We start from the raw sequence: 17,656 nt of genomic DNA on the forward strand, positions 1-17,656 counted from the left end.
GGTGGCTGGCTGGATCCTAGTGGAAAGGGAACGGGAGCTGGGGTTATTCTGGTTAAGCACTGGGGAGGGGGTGGGGGGGGAAAGCCTTGAGAGGGACAAGGGATCCGGAGATGTTGGGTCACAGAGCAAAGCTGCTTCCCCTTGGTCAGGCGGCAGAGATGACTTGGAGTTTTTAGACTCTCTGCTCTGTCCTGAAGCTACCCAGCTGCGTGTGAGGCAGCAATCTGGGGGGGGGTGGGCAGTGCAGAGAGGCTGGGGGTTGTGTGGAGCTGGGCTGGGGAGAGGAGCCAGAGAGAGGTGTGAGACAGGCACCGTAGGGCTGGTATGGAGAGGGAGGGTCATGGGGGCAGACCAGGGGGCGGGAGGTGCTACCTGACCGGAGGTACCTGTCCACTTGGCAGCCCTGAGGGCTGCTGTAACGATTCACAGCTTCCCAGGCCAGAAGGAACTCCTCTGGCCTGGGTGCCCCAAGCTGGAGAATTCCTCCCGCTACCGAGCCCCTGCCCAGGCAGATTTCTCCAGGCTGCCTCACCCCACACCTCCAGGTAGGCGGAGAGCGCCCACCGCAACCTGGCCCATCATCTGCAGAGATGAGCGACAAAGCCAGTCCTGGTATCAGCTTTTGTACCCAGCCCTCTCTAGACAGAGGACTGAGACCCCCCCACACCCCGCCAAGCCGTTTTGCATAGGTCAGGTGGCCACATCCATCGCTGCTTACACCCACCCAGGCCTGCTTTGGACCACTCACCTTGATGCGTAAAGATCTTTATCCCAGTGCTGCTCTCTGAAAGTCCAGACCCTGGCCTCCTTACTGACTGGGTGGGGCTCTCCCAAGCAGGGCAGCTCCGGATCGATGCAGGGCCCCATGGGCCTCTGCCAGGCCAGCCTGCAAAGGAGCTGCCATTAGTTCTAGCCCCGCTGCCGAAGAGCGCTCAGCCCCACTGCTGGAAATGACTCGGATCAGGCCCACTGTGGGTGGGGAGAAGCATGGGTAGGTACTGAAGCATGGACAGATACTCTGGGCAAACCCGAACCAAAGGAGAGACAAAACCGATCAGTGAGGGCCAGAAAGCAAAAGGGCACCGGGCTGAGAAACACAATCCCCGGGGGAGCAGGTTTGGGCTGGGGAATGAGGCAGCGAGCTGCTTGTCCCCACTGTGGAGGGTGACTTGGGAGCAGGGTGGGGTGACAGAGGGTGGATGGAGACGCTGTGGGGGAGCTGGAGGCGGAAGCGTGGAGGGGGGAGGGGAAGTGGAGTGGGAGGGCAGGGGATGATGGGTAGGGAGGGGTGCTGGGAGATGAATGGAAGGGAAGAGATGCAGGGGAGCAATGCAGGGAGAGGAAGGGAAGGGAGATGTGGAGGGAAGAGGTGCAGGGGGAAGAAGGCAGGGGTGCAGGGGAGGGAAGAGGTGCAGGGGGGAGGGGTGCAGGGGAAGAAGGCAGGGGTGCAGGGGAGGGAAGAGGTGCAGGGGGGAGGGGTGCAGGCAGATGAAGGGAAGGAGGGAGGGAAGTGGCGCAAGGGGGAGGGGTGCAGGGAGAAGAAGGCAGGGGTGCAGGGGAGGGAAGAGGTGCAGGGGGAAGAAGGCAGGGATGCAGGGGAGGGAAGGGGTGCAGGGGAAGGAAGAGGTGCAGGGATGCAGGGGGAGGGGTGCAGGGGAAGAAGGCAGGGTGCAGGGGAGGGAAGAGGTGCAGGGGGAAGAAAGCAGGGTGCAGGGGAGGGAAGAGGTGCGGGGGGTGCAGGCAGATGAAGGGAAGGAGGGAGGGAAGTGGTGCAGGGGGGGGAGGGATGCAGGGGAAGAAGGCAGGGGTGCAGGGGAGGGGAGGGAAGAGGTGCAGGGGGGGAGGGATGCAGGGGAAGAAGGCAGGGTGCAGGGGAGGGGAGGGAAGAGGTGCAGGGGGGGAGGGATGCAGGGGAAGAAGGCAGGGGTGCAGGGGAGGGGAGGGAAGAGGTGCAGGGGGGGAGGGATGCAGGCAGATGAATGGGACGCAAGTGGGAAGAGAGGAGGAGGGTGGCAGAAGTAAAGGCACAGCTGACCTCTCCCGATAGGCACCTGAGCTGAACCTTCTCCACCCCCCTCCCCTCCAACCCGTTTCTGCCCAGGCAGGCCTGGCACAGGAAGTGCCCCCGGCTCCCCCTCTCAGCCAATGGGCAGCTGGGGGGGGGAGACAGCGGGGCGGGGCCTGTGGCTGGTTCTTGTTTTTGTGAATGAAAACAGGCGGTGGGCGAGCCCAGCCGGGAACTGCAGCGCCCGGCCTCAAGTAGCACCGGAGTGGGGCGGAGGAGGGGGGCCGCATCCTGCCTGGGCACCCCCCGGGGAGCAGGGCCCCGCCAGGCAAGTGGGCGAGCGAGGAGCCCGGCCGCCTTCCCATGCTACTGCGCGCAGGGAGGATGCTCCGGAGCCCGCGGCGATGGCTGCAGCTGCCGTGCGGGGCCCTGCGCCCTCTGGGCTCGGGTCGGAGCCGCTGAGCCGGGGCGCGTAGCCCCCCGCAGCCGCCTCGGACGCACGGAGCCGGGCCGCGCTATTTACCATGGACACGTCTCGCGGGGTCAGCTGCAGCCTGCCCACTGGAAATTGCCTCCTCTGTGTCGGTGTAAGTACCCGCTCGGGCCCTGCTCCTCCCCCGGCAGCCCGGCGCTCCCTCCTCGCCTCGGCCGGGGAAGGGAGGCGCGCACACCCGGGCGCCTAGCGGCAGGGGCGAGGGGCTGGGGGCTGGGGGCTGTCGGCGCGGCTCCGAGGATGCTGCCAAACCCCATCCCCAGCTCGTGCAATGCCCCCCCCCCCCCGGAGGCCCTTTGCAAATGCGCTTTTTGCAGCTTCGATGCCGTTGCATAAGCCCCGCAGGCTGGCGCTGGAGTTGTGGTTCCTTCCCGTGCCTCTGCTCTTGGCAAGAGATGGGCGATTCGTGGCTGCGGTGTGTGTGCAGAACCTTTGCAGCCTGCTTGCATGTTATGATGGGGGGAGAGGGGAGCGGGGGTTGCTAGATTTGCAATGGCTTGGTGCGCGGTTTTGCAAAAGCCTTGCCACCGGATCTGCGTTTTGGCCCCGCTTTGTGTGCACGCTGCCTTGGTTTGAGGTCGGCATTTCCTTCTGGGCTACAATTCTGATTCGCACTAGTACAGAGAATACCGTGCCAGGCCCTCGCCTGCAGGATTCTTTCTTTGCGCCTAGTTTCTCTTCCCATCCTCTTGTGCTGCTGCTCAGATTTCACTTGCCCGATTTGCAGCAGGTTCACAGGAGATGCTGCATTCACGAGACCGTTCTATTTTGGGTACATTCCTACAGAGAGAGAGAGAGAGAGAGAGAGAGTGGTTGATTGTGCGAGGGTTGTGTGTGTGTGTGTGTGTGTGAGTGGTTGATTGTGCGAGGGTTGTGTGTGTGTGTGTGTGAGTGGTTGATTGTGCGAGGGTTGTGTGTGTGGTTGATTGTGCGAGGGTTGTGTGTGTGTGTGTGTGTGTGTGTGTGGTTGATTGTGCGAGGGGTGTGTGTGTGTGTGTGTGTGTGTGTGTTGGTTATTGTATAAGATGCAGGATGGAGGATTTTTAGCCTGGGAGTTGCTAGGATACATGCTGGGCTCCCTGGGGTGATTCTTTAGTTTCCTTGGTAACCAGAAACTGGGGCTGCTGAAAATGAACAAATCTGGATGCTCTTTGGGAGGAGGGAAAGGGGGTGGGTCGTGCGCATTGGGAGGGGGATCCAGAGAAGGGCTAAGGCGGGTGATGTACTTCTGGGGTGCACTGTGAGTAGGGCCTGGGAGGTTGCACTGGAGGTGGGGCAGAGAGAAGAGCCTATGGTGGGGAAGAGATTATGGGGTGATGTAGAGTTTAAGGGTGGATCAGAGCAGATGCTGGGAGAGTGATGAGGAGGACTGAGATGGGGTTATTACTAGGAGTGCACATGGAGCCTAGAGCATCCTCGGGCTCTGACCCACCTCATTCCATTTCCTCCCGTGGGAGTTGGATGGGGCTGGTGGGGACGTGGGAGAGGTGGGGAGGTCAACGATGAGATGGGAAGCTGGATGTGTCTCATGGACACTCATTTCCCTTCCTCCCCCAGCTCCCCCGCTCCCACCCCCCGCAGCTGAGCTTAGAGTTTCACCTCTCATGTCTCCTTCATTTTGTGCCAGCCTTCCCCCCCTTGCACAGAGGCTGAAACCTGCTCCTGACTGCTTTTCGTTTTGGGATTTCCTGTGTTGCTAGCACGGGGCTGGAGTTAAAAGCCAACCTGTGCTTAGACGCCGAACTTCGTGCACAGCGGCTGATGCCGAGACCTGTGCCGCTGACCCAAAGCCCTTCAGGAGACCCCAAGGGGCACCCAGTCCGCCTTCCAAATGGACCCTTTGTCCCCCCCAGATTCAGACTCTGCTCTGCGATTTGTTTCCTGTTTTAAGCAACCGGCACTTTGGAACATGTTGGAGTTAGACATTTTATAGCCCTTCCGAAGATCTTCCTACTTCCACTTCTCACCTCCTTGAGGGCTGAGCCATGTAGGGTGCTAGTGGGGTCTGGGCAGATTCCATTTGTCTGTCTTTGCCGTGTGTCCATCTCCTCCCTTAATCTCATTTTCCTTCCTGGCAGAGGTTTTCTTCTGCGAGACAGGAGCACCTCGGTTAAAATCATGTTTGTCCTGGGACATGCTGTTTTCCCCATCAGCTCAGGACCCAGCCTGCTGCATTTAGTCTTTGAGACCACAAGACCTGGGGCTTGACCCTTCTAGGGTGCTGAGCTCCTGCAAGTGAGCTCTGGCAGGATGGGGCTCCTGGGGAGCTTGGGCAGAGATGGTATTCTTGGAAAGTCCCTTTAGTCCTTTCAGCGTCGGCTACTGAGACCTGCATTCGCGTCCCTTTGCGCCGATCTGCGTTGCTACGCTATGGTTACCTGGGTATTAGCTCTGCTGGGCTGGTGTATATACAAGGCACCTCAGAAGGCCAGTGCCAAGAGGCAATAGTGCTCGAGAGAGAGTTCAGAGCCAGGCAGCTTGGATTTGTTCTCACAAAGAGAAGCCCTTGCCCCCCCCCCCAACCCCCGGACAGAAGCCTTGCAAACCCCTGGGGTAAGCAGTGTGAATTTTGCGTGCTCGAGACTCCTGCTCACGGTACAGCTGAGACTGGCGCGGTTCGGCCTTGTGTGCCTTGACTTGACGCTGCTGACGGCTGGCTGGAAGCCACCTCCTCTCCATGCTCAGCGCCAGCAGCACCGACCTCCTTGCAGCCGCGGCCTGACAGCACCCGCTGGAATGCTAGCCGCATGAGCATCTCTCGGCACTGCCCTGGGCATGCCGTCCAGGGCCCCAGCTGTGTAGGCTGCCCCACGGCCCAGCCCTGCCGGTCCCTGCTGAGCCTTCAGAACAGGATGGTTTGTGTTTTTAAAAGCCTGCCTCGCTGTGTGTAGGAGAAGGAGCACAGCGCTCCTCGGGGAGTCTTGAACTTTGCTTGGGCCGCGTCGTCCTGCCGGAGTCAAATGAGAGCACGGGAAGCGTGTGCGGTGACCGTGGTCCCGGTTGTTCCCGCTTCGGTGCAGGCGGGAGGAGGCACCACCAACCCGGAGATAATTCTGTTCTGCCCTTCGGGCTGTTTCTAAGAACTCGGCACTTGTGTGCGTGTGTGAGAGGGAGCGCGAGAGAGCACGTGTGGAGTGGAGGGAGACATCTGGCAGGGGAGAGGGAGGCTGTGTTCGCTCAGGTGGATCTAGAAGCTTCCTGAGCTAATGCTGAGAGGAGAGGAATGGGGGGGGGGGGAGACTCTCTCTCACATGAACAAGCATGAGCCTGGGCTGGGGAGATGGGGGAGGGAGGAGAGTCCAAGCAAACAGTCAGGCCACGTGTCTTAGGAGAGGCAGAGCAGTGCATGCTTCCAGGAACCCATTAAATTTTAAAGAGAACCCGCGGGGAGCGCGTGTGGAGAAGGGCTGGGGAGCTGCCTCGTCTTCGTTCCTCTGACAAGGGCTGCGGTTTGTTGTTCTCTGCTCAGCGCTTCCTGGGGGGGCATGGACCTCGCTGGGCTCTCGGGGGGAGAGCTGCCGGCCAGGGTCTCCGCTGCTGGGGGCCGGCGGGGCGGGCTGTGAGGACGGGGGAGACGCTCACGAGGAGCCTGGACGAGGCTCCTTGCGGGGAGACGTGACGCCGGGGGCGTGAGAGACGCAGCGACCGCGACGCCTGGCAGCGGCCCCCTCGGGGGCGGGGAAGGCTCTCCGGGAGGGACACAGACCATGTGGGCGTCCCTTTAAAACGGGGCCTCGTGAGTATGGCAGGAGCGGAGGTGCGGCTGGAGCGTGCCCACTCCCCGGGGCTCTTTCCCGGACCACTCCTGCCCTGGCTCTGCGCCCTAGCACAGCTCGCACCTGCACAGGGGTTGCCGTGGAGGCTGGCCCCGGTTGTGGGTCCCGGCTGGCTGGGCTTGTTTACCGAGTACCTTCCCTGGGGTTTGCCGTAGCCCCAGGCAGGGTCTCACCGGGATGGGCAAGGCGGCTGCTTCCTGCCTGTGGAGTTTGTAGGGGGTAGGGTGGGGAGTGGCTGGCCACTCGGCCCCCTGTGGAGACGGGGGGTCGACCCTATTGTGTCTCCGGACAGGGAGCCCATCTGGCTCAGAAGCAGGAGTCTCTCTTGGGAAGGGGGCTCCAAGTGGATCAGGACCGCCCCCTCCCCATGGGCACAGCGGCCCTGTGGGATAACAGGACCTCTCTAGAGCTGCTCTCTGGGGGAGCGGGTTAGTCCCAGGGCTTTCTTGGGGGCCGAGGAGGCCCAGGCAGGCCCGGGGCGGCACCCAGGGCTGCCTCGCAGGCGGGTCTGGAACTTGGACTCAGCCTCTTGCTTTCTCCTCAGGTCCCAATTAATGGATTCTGACATGGATTATGAGAGGCCAAACGTAGAAACTATCAAGTGCGTCGTGGTGGGGGACAACGCGGTGGGCAAGACCCGGCTCATTTGTGCCCGCGCCTGCAATGCCACGCTGACCCAGTACCAGCTCCTCGCCACCCACGTGCCCACGGTCTGGGCCATTGACCAGTATCGTGTCTGCCAGGAGGTGAGTGAGGGCTGCCCCGCGGGCGGGCCTGGGGCTGGGTACATCGCAGGACACCCCTCTCCTGGAGAATTCATGCCGACGGGCTGTCAGTCTGCCCTCCCAAGACAAGCAGAGGCTCAGCCCACGGTCCGCGGCATCATGAATTCCCCTTTCACGTCCTGTCTCCAGAGGGAGAGGGGCGCTAGCTAGTCCCTCCTCATCCCTTCCCCTGACTTAGCAGGTGACTGATCTTTCCTGCTCCCTCAGGTGCTGGAGCGCTCCCGAGACGTGGTAGATGATGTGAGCGTGTCCTTGCGACTCTGGGATACCTTTGGGGACCACCACAAAGATCGACGCTTCGCGTACGGAAGGTAGGCTGGCAAACCGGACTTTGCTGTGGGCCTAGGAACTGGAGGGAGAAGGTGCATGAAAGGGGCGGCTCGTTGTTGGCTTTCCTGTGGCAAGATTCATTGCATGGAGAGGGAAGGCTTCTATGCTGGGAGTGTGCATGTCTTCCCTGGGGGGCTGGCTCCCTTCTGGGGGAGGGTGCACTGCAGGGAGGGGAGGGCTGACTCCAATGCAGGGCTGTGGGGTGGGAGTTGGTTCCTGTGCAGGAGCGGGGTGTGCATTGCACCTCGGGGTTGGGGGGGGAGGGCTGGCTTCCATGCGAGTGTGCATTGCACTCCCGGGCACGACCTGCATCCCTGTGTAGCCTCAGAAGTTGAGGGTGCAGACTGTACACGTCTCCAGTGGTTCACATTTTACTGAGTTTGAGGTTGGTGAAACACACCCACGAAGTTTATTTAATCCAGACATTGTCAAATCCTGAAATCATAGAAAAATAAATAACGTCAGCTAACTATAACAACCCCCCTCCGCCCCTCTGGCTCATGCATACTTCCAGCCGTAGGCCGGCACAAAATAAAGCAATCGCCAACGGCTGACATAGTTACAGGGCGTTCCTGGTATAAGTCTCCCGGGTATACATCCGTTCCGCGCTGAAGTTGTTGACGCTTGTAGGGACTGATGCGTTATAAGTCCCATTCCCTGCTCTTAAATCGAGCGCGCAAAAAACCCCAATTTGCGCAAATGGAAGTCACGGTTATCTCAATCCAAAAATCCCCTAGAAATCCGTTACTTCGCTTTTGAGTGCAATCTATATAATGCAAGATGTTGCTAAAGCTTTTAACCTTAAATGGAGCAGTCGTCTAACTCTTTTGCTAGACTATCACGACCACTAACCGCCTGCCTTAGTCATTATCCATTGTCCTATATTTCTCTACTTGCATGTTTTGCATTACAGTGCTAATAGCTGCTGTTTTACTGTTCTGAAGCATTTTAAGATCCTTCGGCACTGGATGTAGAATTTAATCTCATTCATAAGCTCAGGTCTGGGGCTACAGGTCAGCACCATGCATGGAGTCGGTGTTTCCTCCTAGTGTTGACCCTTTTGTGGGGAGTCTGCCTTGCACGTGTCTACGTGTGCAGAGTAGGGGCCTATACTTGTGTGCCTGGAGTGAGTGCACGGCCCCTGGAGGACAAACTCATAAGGGAACCCTGCCTCTTCTCCACTCTTAGGTCCGATGTCGTGGTTTTGTGCTTCTCCATTGCTAATCCCAACTCCCTGCACCACGTTAAGACCATGTGGTATCCGGAGATCAAGCACTTCTGCCCCCGTGCGCCTGTCATCCTGGTGGGCTGTCAGCTGGACCTTCGCTATGCCGACCTGGAAGCCGTCAATCGCGCCCGACGACCCTTGGCCAGGTAGAGCTGAGGCAAAAGCAGGGAGGGATGTCCGGGCAGCCCCGGGGGGACACATGCTGCTCACCAGGGGGGCAGAGAGGCCATGAGGCAGCCACACACTCCCGATGGACCCATGCTCCGAAATCTACCATTCAGAGCAGTTCCCTTGTGGGAAGAGGAACTGAGAGGGAGGGAGGAAGCACAGGAGAAAGGGGAGGAGGAACAGGGAACAGAGAGGTGAGGAGAAATATAAGATGTAGGAGACCAAAGGTGGCACTGGTTGGCCCGTGGGTGTGATCTTCTTGGCCCCAGGCAGCCTGCTGTGCCAGTGGGCGTCCCGTGTTTGTCACTGCACAGGGCTTGGTGCTCTCCCATGCTGTACCCCTGTGCAGTCCTCTTGCAATGTGTTTCCTTCTTTGTTCCAGGCCCATCAAACCCAATGAGATTCTGCCCCCCGAGAAGGGGAGGGAGGTGGCCAAAGAGTTGGGCATCCCCTATTACGAGACCAGCGTGGTAGCTCAATTCGGCATCAAGGATGTCTTCGACAACGCCATCCGGGCTGCCCTGATCTCCCGCCGGCACCTCCAGTTCTGGAAGTCCCACCTCCGCAACGTCCAGAGGCCGCTGCTCCAGGCCCCTTTCCTGCCTCCCAAGCCACCCCCGCCCATCATCTTGGTCCCCGACCCCCCTTCCAACAATGAGGAGCACCCGGCCCACCTGTTGGAGGACCCCCTGTGCGCAGACGTCATCCTCGTGCTGCACGAGAGGATCAGAATCTACGCGCACAAGATCTACCTCTCCACCTCCTCCTCCAAGTTCTACGACCTGTTCCAGATGGACCTGAGTGAGGAGGACCAGCAGGGGGCGCCCGGGGGCAGTTCCAGGGCCGCCGCCGAACGGCGGCTGCACCAGGAGGAGAGGCCCCACGGGCGCGACCTCCTCCTCCGAGCCGCCAGCTTCGACATCTGCGAAAGCACCGAGGAGTTCAGCTCCAACCAGCGTAAACCGTGCCTTAGAGCTTCCACCAGCGACGGGATCCTGCGGGGCAACCGCTACGAGAACGGGGAGCGCGGGCTGAGGCGGGGGAGGATCCTCTCCTCCTGGAGCCGCGCCTTCGTCAGCATCCAGGAGGAGCTGGCCGACGACCCCCTGACCTACAAGTCCCGGCTCATGGTGGTGGTGAAGATGGACCCTTCCATCCAGCCGGGACCCTTCCGGGCCGTGCTCAAGTATCTCTACACGGGGGAACTGGATGAGAACGAGCGGGACCTGATGCACATCGCCCACATCGCCGAGCTGCTGGAGGTCTTCGACCTCCGGATGATGGTGGCCAACATCCTGAACAACGAGGCGTTCATGAACCAGGAGATCACCAAAGCCTTTCACGTCAGGCGGACCAACCGTGTGAAGGAGTGCCTGGCCAAGGGGACCTTCTCTGGTACGGCCCGAGGGGGGTTCCCTGCCGGAGCAATAGCCACGGGGGGACTAGACGGTTCATGGGGGTAGGGGGTCGCTCACTGGGGTGGGGAGGGGCTTGGGGCTCAGGCAACTGGGCACGGCACGGGGAGCCTTTATCTCCTCCTTCTGGGCGGGGGCATGGCCCAGGGAGCCTCTCCTGCCCCTTCCGAACATGGACATGGCCTGGGATGTCTTTCTAAGCCACCCCTCTGAGCCCGGTCTGGGCCAGTAGTGACCGAGCTGTTAGAGGCCCCGTGCACAAGCAGATGCATCCGTCCAGTTCCTGGACAGGCACCTGAATCTCAGCAGCCAGTCCTGGGACCTCAGGACAGGGACCCAGGACCGAGTGTGCTGTGGTGACCGAACTCTGGGACTTAGCAGTGCGCCCTGCAGCAAAAGGCTGAGGCAGGGTAAATAGGGCAGCTTCCAGCGCTGCTGCCCAGGGTGGCTACGTGCCTCCGCTGGCCAGGCTGCCGCTCTCCAAGGCTGTCCAAGCCAGCCTCTTTCCAGCGCTTCTGGAGAAAACTTCTAGTGCAGCTTTGATGTAGTTGTGATGGCCTAGTTTGTGTCTCCTGCAAAGCCCAGCTGTCGCATCTGCAGAATCCCTGCTCTCCAGCCAGTTTGCAGGTCTGTTTCTTTTAAACAAGAGCAGCTTGCGCGACTCAGTTTCTCCTTGGTCTGGAGTGTGTAGAATCGTCCCCTTTCGTGATGGGAAACCCACCCTTTGTGGGACATTTCCCAGTTCCGAGATCCCTTCTCGGGCTTCAGAAAGCACCTCACGTTAGGAGGTTGAATTTTGTCTCGTCGCCGTGGCATTCCGACGCCGTGGCATCACGTTTTGTCATGACACCGTGACATGACCTTATGGCCTCCTGACATAAACCTCCTGCCAGCGGCCTCCTGGCTGAATTTGTCCTAATCTGGCAAACCCCAAGGTTGCATAGGTCACCAGTCGTTCTTCTGACTTAGATCTCCGGTCCCCGGGAAAGAGAGCATGGTCCTGGGGCCGGCGAGCTAGAAAAAGCAGCTTCTTTCCTTAGCTTCCCCCAGGATTGCTTGATGGGCACTAAACCTTTGTGCCTCCCGTCTGTAAAATGGGCGTTCGGCTCACAGTTCCCTCTAATCTTTTCCAGCCATGTGGAGAATATGTTTTTTTATGTGGGTGCTCTGCTCGTCACCTGGGTGGTGTGGGATTTCTCTCCCGGGCGACCGCGCAGCTCGCAGGGACTCTGGGCGTGCCGCCTGCCGAAGGCACGTCGGGAGCTGCGGGTGGAAGGCCCTGGCTAGGCGATGAGCATTCCGCCTGGCTGGGTCTCAACCCCCCCTCCAGCCCCTTAGTGCTCACAAGCAGGCAACTGGAGAGCAGAGAAAAGCCCCCCCCCCAGCCGGCCTCGGCGCTCCGGAGAGCTGGCCAGCAGGCCTGGCCCAGGGCTGGGCACGGGTGGGACCAGGTGAAGCCGTTTGGGAAGGCCGTGCTTTCCGTTGCCTAGGATACCCGCCGCCCACATGGAGAACAAGGCTGGGGGTGACGCATCCTTTCAGCACGTAGCGTCCACCTCGACTTGGCTGTGCCTGGCCTATTCCCCGGCCTCACGGCTGCGTCCTCGCTGGTGCGCTCGTAGGGAGGGCCGGACATGCCGGCGGGGGCGGTTGTCGGGCGGGGAGCGCCTCCCTTGACGGCCGCCCCTGTGCTTCTTTGCAGATGTCACCTTCATCCTGGACGACGGCGCCATTAGTGCCCACAAGCCCTTGCTCATCTCCAGCTGCGACTGGATGGCCGCAATGTTCGGGGGGCCCTTTGTGGAGAGCTCAACCCAAGAGGTGAGGAGGGCGGAGGCGCCCGTGGGGCGGTGGTGGGGGGCTGGGCTTGACCCTCTCTCGCGCCCAGCCCTGCTGCTTGCGAGGGGAGAGAAGGCCGCCTGCATCTTGCCCCGGGCAGCGCCCCACCCGCGGTTCTGCTGAGCCCGCGGTTCTGCTCCCTGCATTGCTGCACTGGCCTCCCAGAGGCCCAGCGCTACAGCATGATGGAGCGAGAGAGGCCCGAGTCCGTTCGCACTGACTCAGTGCTTTTCCTCGCCCGGGCCCTGGGGGCAGAAGGAGAGGAAAGCCAAGACTCCGCTGCGAGCCGGCGCGGGAGGGAGGCGGAGGGAAAAGTCCAGTCAGCAGATCCGGCAGGATGCCCGGAGCAAGAGGAGATCGGGCAGCGGGAGGGGGGCGGGGAGCGCTCCACTGCACCCCACCCCTGCGTGCTACTCTGCCAGCAGAAAGTGGCCTCGAAACGGGTGGAAAGGGTCCCCCAGGAACGCCCCTTGCACAGCGATAGAACTAGTATAAGGACTCTGCTTCCAGGCCCCAGCGTGGTGGGAGTCCGGAACGCCATGCGCTGCGGCTGGTCTCTGCCCCCCTGAGCCTGCAGGGAGCGTGGGTGTTCCAGCAGCCTTGGGGTCACTCTGACTTACACAAGGGGCCGGGCAGACCCCCGAAGAGCTGTTGAATCAGGGGCTGAAAGGCTGTCATCCCTGCCCCTCCTCCCCTTGTGCTGCATAGAAAGGGGGTGAATGAGAATCAGGAATAAGCATTTTTCGGGGCCATGACCCACACTGTGCCTGGGCTGGCTGAGAGCTGGAAGCCTGAAGAGACCGGGGAGAGCTCAGACAAATGGAGGGGAGTCAGAAAGAGGAGCCCGTACCAACAGGCCCGGATGGTCTGGAGGGGGGTTGCACACAGGCAGTTTCTCCCACTTGGCCAGAGACAGCTGGAATCCCCCAGTGCAGACGAGGTAGAGCCAGGCCGCAGTCAGACCCGGACTGGGGGGAGGACAGTGTGGGCACTGGCAGCCTGCTCCCCCTTGGAAGGTAACCTGTGTGCCCGCGTTCCCAGGTGATGTTCCCTTACACCAGTAAAAGCTGCATGCGAGCCGTCCTCGAGTACCTGTACACCGGCCAGTTCAGCTCCGGCCCGGACCTCGACGACATGCAGCTCATCATCCTGGCCAATCGGCTGTGTCTGCCGCACCTGGTGGCTCTCACAGGTAACTCGGGGGAGGGGCGGTAGGCAGCCCCCCCGGGCCCCCCACAAACACAGCCTCGCGGAGGGGGGGGGGGTGTTCTGTGACCCTAGAAATCAGTCTGAATGGCTGGGGACTGGGAGGGCTGCCAGGTTCCCGCCCGCTGAGGAGCAGGCAGAGAAAGCTGGGTTGTGACCACTGGATCTGGAGCGCCTTGAGGGAGTGAAGGGACCCTGAGCGGAGACTCCGTATGCCCCCCTTCATCAGGAGCAACGGTGACTCGGGGAGAGGGGCTTTGGGGTCTCCTGCCAGCTCCCTCCCTGTGCAGGCTGAACCCGGAAACCCGGGGACAGCTTGACACGCTTGGGAGGGAGGGGGCTTGGCCCCCCATGAGTAAGGGCCGGCTTGGTGAGCCGCTGCTGTTCTGAGGGACAAGACTAGTAGTGCCACACACCCTGCTGGATCGGTCACCGTTACCCGTTTCACCCAGCCCAGAGGCTTGATGCACAGCCCCGGTCCAGTTGCCTGTGGAATGACACAGGTGGGGTGGGGGGATGTTTGGAGTTCCACCTGGGTCCCGAGGTTTGTGGTGGCGGCTGTAGAGCCAGCCACAGCACAACACAGGTCCCGTGGCTTGGGGGGGTTGGAAGCGACCAGAGGAGGACCACTTCTGGGGCGGTGAGCTGGGTTTTCGTTCCATATTGGAACAGCTCCCTCCCCCAACCCTCCTGAACATTGAAATGGAAGAGAATTGGGTCAGAAGGTCTGTTTTCAGATGGAAAAGGGCAGGTTTTCAACTCTGGCCAGAGCCCTCCTGGAGGTCTTGTGACAGTGCAAAGCAAGCTGCGTGTAGGTGCGTGTGAGCAAATCTACAATGCTTCGGCTTGCCACGCACTAGCAGATCCCTTGTGTGCTTTGACCTAGTGCTGAGTGGCCAGCCGAAGGCTCCATCCAGCCAGTTAGCGTGTGGCGGCTAGTGCCCTGTGGATTTACACCCTACCTTGCCACGCCCTAAATCTCTGTGTGTCCCCAGGTTAGGTGGGCCCTTAATCTCAGCCTGCCGCTAGTAGAAAATGTCAAAATAGAAACGTCTCCGTGCAGCAGTTTGGCTCTGACGAGCCAGCACAAGCTCTTGGACTAAAATACCGTTTGTCATAAATGTTCTGACTAGCAGGAGTTATTGGTCTGCGGCACCGTTCCCTCTAATCTTTCCCCTCCGTGAGCGGATGTCTTCCGGCCACGTGCGGGATAATTTTATGTGCACCACAGTGTGTGTGAATGTGCACCACCTACAGAAACAAAAAAAACCCAGCTGTGGGTACGCTGTTAATCTCGCCCACACGGCCACCAAGCACCCGGCTGACAGGGAATACGGGTCCGCATGTGCCCTGTGAAGAGTGTGTGTGTGTGTGTGTCAGAGCCGGACTCTCTAACCCCGCTGTGTGTCTTACAGAGCAGTACATGGTGGCGGGGCTGATGGAGGCAGCGCAGATGTTGGTGGACATCGACGGGGACGTCCTTGTGTTCCTGGAATTGGCACAGGTATGAGTTGCTCCTCTCCAAGTCGTTCCCTGGGTGCTCGGTGGCTGTGGTTGCCCGCACGGGGGAGAAGAACGCAGGGAGGGAAGGGCCGGGAAAGAGCATGAAGTGAAGCAGCTCGATAGAGCGCAGCCGCCAGCAGTCGCTTCACGCCGAGCCCACTGATGCGGGGGGAGCAATAGTCCAGGGCCCTCGTCTGCTGCCATGGTAACTGGGCCTGCTCTGGGGAAAAGCCTCCTTTGATATTCCCCATGCGGGTTGCAGGGAGGGGATACCGGGCCCCAGAACCTGCCTGGGACGTATCTAAAGTGTCTGCATCAAGGGAGGCTGCTGCAGGCACGCTGGGCCCAGGAAGCCTGGTGCAGCTGCCCCAGGGGTCCTCTCAGCAGGCGGAGGCTGGGGCTGGCCTGGCCCTGGGCTCCTCTGGTGGGGATGGGGGGCTTGTGGCCCCAGAGCGGGGTAGGGCAGCCCATCATTTTCTGCCTGTCGGTGGGCCTGCTTCCTGCGGTGCTGTGAGCCCGGCAAGTCTCGCAGGCTGCACAGGGCCAGGCTGTCCCCCCAGCTGGATGGGAGGCGGATGCGGGGTGAGACTTCTCCATCTGTACTGAGTGGCTCCCCTGGCTGTTCAGGGACTGCTGGGCTGCCCTTCCCCCCGAGATCTGAAAGCACCAGGCTGTCCTCTCGAGCTCACAGAAACCGCTGTGGCAGGGGGGTCAGATTCCAGCCAGCGTGGGCGGCGGGCAGAGCCCCAGCTGGGGAAGGCAAAGCCCCGCTCCCATGGAGCTAGGCCTGGTCCCCACCCCTGCTTTCGGCCCCCAGCCGTCTTAGTGTCCTTCTCCCAGCAGCTGGCATGGCCCAACCCTTTCTGGGCAGCCAAAGCACCTGGGGCAGCCGCCTGATCCTTCCTGGCCAGCTGGGGAGCCCAGTGGAAAGGGGGGGAGAGGGATGGGCAGCAGATCTTCCACCATCTCTCTCCATGGCTCTGTGCTTAGCCATGCACAAATAAACCACGCCTGCCTTCCACCCCAGAGGTGGCTGCACAGCCGGGGCGGCGGGTTGCAAGGCGGGTGTGGTCCCCTTACGCCCGTGCTCACCACGCTCTGTCTATCTGTCTTCCAGTTTCACTGCGCCTACCAGCTGGCAGACTGGTGCCTCCATCACATTTGCACCAACTACAACAACGTCTGCCGGAAGTTCCCGCGGGACATGAAGGCCATGTCAGCAGGTCAGTGAGGCCCCTGGGCGTGGCGGAGTCCCTGCGAGGGGGCCGTGGGCTCGGTTTGGTGGGACCCCCCCTCCCCGTCGTTCTGTGGTTAACCTGCCCCTGTGCTGCCTCCCCCCTTCAGAGAACCAAGAACACTTTGAGAAGCACCGCTGGCCGCCGGTCTGGTACCTGAAGGAAGAGGACCACTACCAGCGGGCCAAGAAGGAGCGGGAGAAGGAAGACTACCTCCACCAGAAACGGCAGCCTAAGAGGAGGTGGCTCTTCTGGAACTCCTCCGCCTCCCCCTCCGCCTCCCCTTCTTCATCAGCAGCCACAGCTTCCTCGTCGTCCTCCTCTTCCTCGTCCTCCTCGGCTGTGGTGTGACAGCCCCCTTGTCCTCACTCCAGTGGCCCTGTGAGAAGGCGGTGGCCGAGCAACCCGTACGGGCAGCCGGTCCCCCCCCGCTTGGAGCAGACGCCGCCCGCCGAGCTCCTCCGTGGAGAATGCGGAGCAGGAGTCCATGGCTGGGTGGGCGCGTACCATACGGGGGGGCTCAGGACCTCCCTCCCATGGGAGATCTCCAGGGTCCTGATCCCGGCTGTAGCAGCCCTGGCTGGAGACAAGGCATGGGGGGATTGTTGGCAGCTTTGCAGAGACTCATTGGCGGGAGAATCTGGCTTTTATCAGAGCCTGAGCTTTCTACGAGGAGGAAAATGAAATCCCTTCGGGCTCGGCTTTTGCCCGGAGGCCGGGACTTGTTCGCTCGCGCACTCCTCGCCCCCCAGGACGTTTCGAACCACCGCGGGGACATGCCCACCCGTTTCCACGGGGGCTCGTTCGCCAGGGAGCAGCCTCCTCTCTCTGCGCTTCCCGGCCCGGCTCTGGCCTCTGGAACATTTGCTGAGGCAGGGGCCATCTCCGGGGACCTGCCCAAGCCTGTACAAACTTCCAGGAAAGCCCCCTGGACACCCAAGTGGATTCAGGCTCTCGCTGCAGGCACGGAGTATAGTCACGGAGCAGCCAGCTCCCGTACTACCTGGGAGCCCCCCCGGCTTCCCAGCCCTCTGCCTTCCTTCCTGCCTGGTGAGGATGTTGCATTTCACAATCCCGCCCGGGCTCTGCTGTGATTGTGCGAGGTTAGCCGGGTGGTGAGAGGGAGGGGGATTGGCTGGGTCGCTGCCTTCCCAGACATTTTGGGACAGGCTGCTGCTTTACCACTGTAGGAGCCCAGACTCTGACTTTATTTTAAAGCCCCCTCCCGCACACTCACACCCCCAACTCCCAGTGGTTGGGATTTTAGCTCCGAAGGCTCCGTTGTAATAAATGGTCTTTTAAAGCCCAGCGTGGCCCCTGTGTGTTTGGAAGGAAGCAGCTGATGCTTGGGGAGGCAGGGATCACCTGCCAGCTGCTGTGGGGCTCCGTGCTGATGGATGGCTCCCCTGGTGCCACCACGACAGCCACATCCCTGGCAAAGCCGTGGATTGGCAAAGCCACGGGGTAGGTTAAGGTCAAGCGGCCGAGCTCCGCCACTCCCCCAAAATGGTTTCAGAGCAGTCCGTCTACGTTCCTCTGGAAGTCAGAGCTTTGCTAGGGGTCAGCCTAATGCTACTTCGCAAGCGCCGTCCATACAGCTCACGCCGCCTGCTAAAGCTGGTCCTGTCCCTCTTTTGCCAGTGGGGAAACTGAGGCACAGAGCTGTGACTTAC

General features: G+C 61.0%; 1 protein-coding gene across 4 annotated transcripts in view; it reads left to right on the forward strand.

Moving 5' to 3' along the window:
• RHOBTB2 (Rho related BTB domain containing 2) overlaps positions 1–17,291 on the forward strand; it is a 36,772-nt gene extending 19,481 nt beyond the window's left edge. For 3 of the 4 annotated variants that reach the window (XM_006135529.5, XM_075910831.2, XM_075910832.2), the window contains 9 exons: positions 6,819–7,020; positions 7,267–7,370; positions 8,578–8,763; positions 9,168–10,180; positions 11,903–12,021; positions 13,081–13,231; positions 14,661–14,749; positions 15,866–15,971; positions 16,093–17,291. In XM_006135529.5, the coding sequence (XP_006135591.3) occupies positions 6,819–7,020; positions 7,267–7,370; positions 8,578–8,763; positions 9,168–10,180; positions 11,903–12,021; positions 13,081–13,231; positions 14,661–14,749; positions 15,866–15,971; positions 16,093–16,334 (2,212 nt within the window). In that variant the 3' untranslated portion in view covers positions 16,335–17,291. Of the gene's footprint in view, positions 1–2,193; positions 2,593–6,818; positions 7,021–7,266; positions 7,371–8,577; positions 8,764–9,167; positions 10,181–11,902; positions 12,022–13,080; positions 13,232–14,660; positions 14,750–15,865; positions 15,972–16,092 lie in introns of those variants that run through there. The other variant, XM_075910833.2, reaches the window with a different exon arrangement.
• Positions 17,292–17,656: the final 365 nt, after the last annotated feature.

This window comes from Pelodiscus sinensis, chromosome 28 (genome assembly GCF_052426305.1).
Source record: "Pelodiscus sinensis isolate ZL-2025 chromosome 28, ASM5242630v1, whole genome shotgun sequence".
In the NCBI taxonomy this organism is placed as follows: domain Eukaryota; kingdom Metazoa; phylum Chordata; order Testudines; family Trionychidae; genus Pelodiscus; species Pelodiscus sinensis.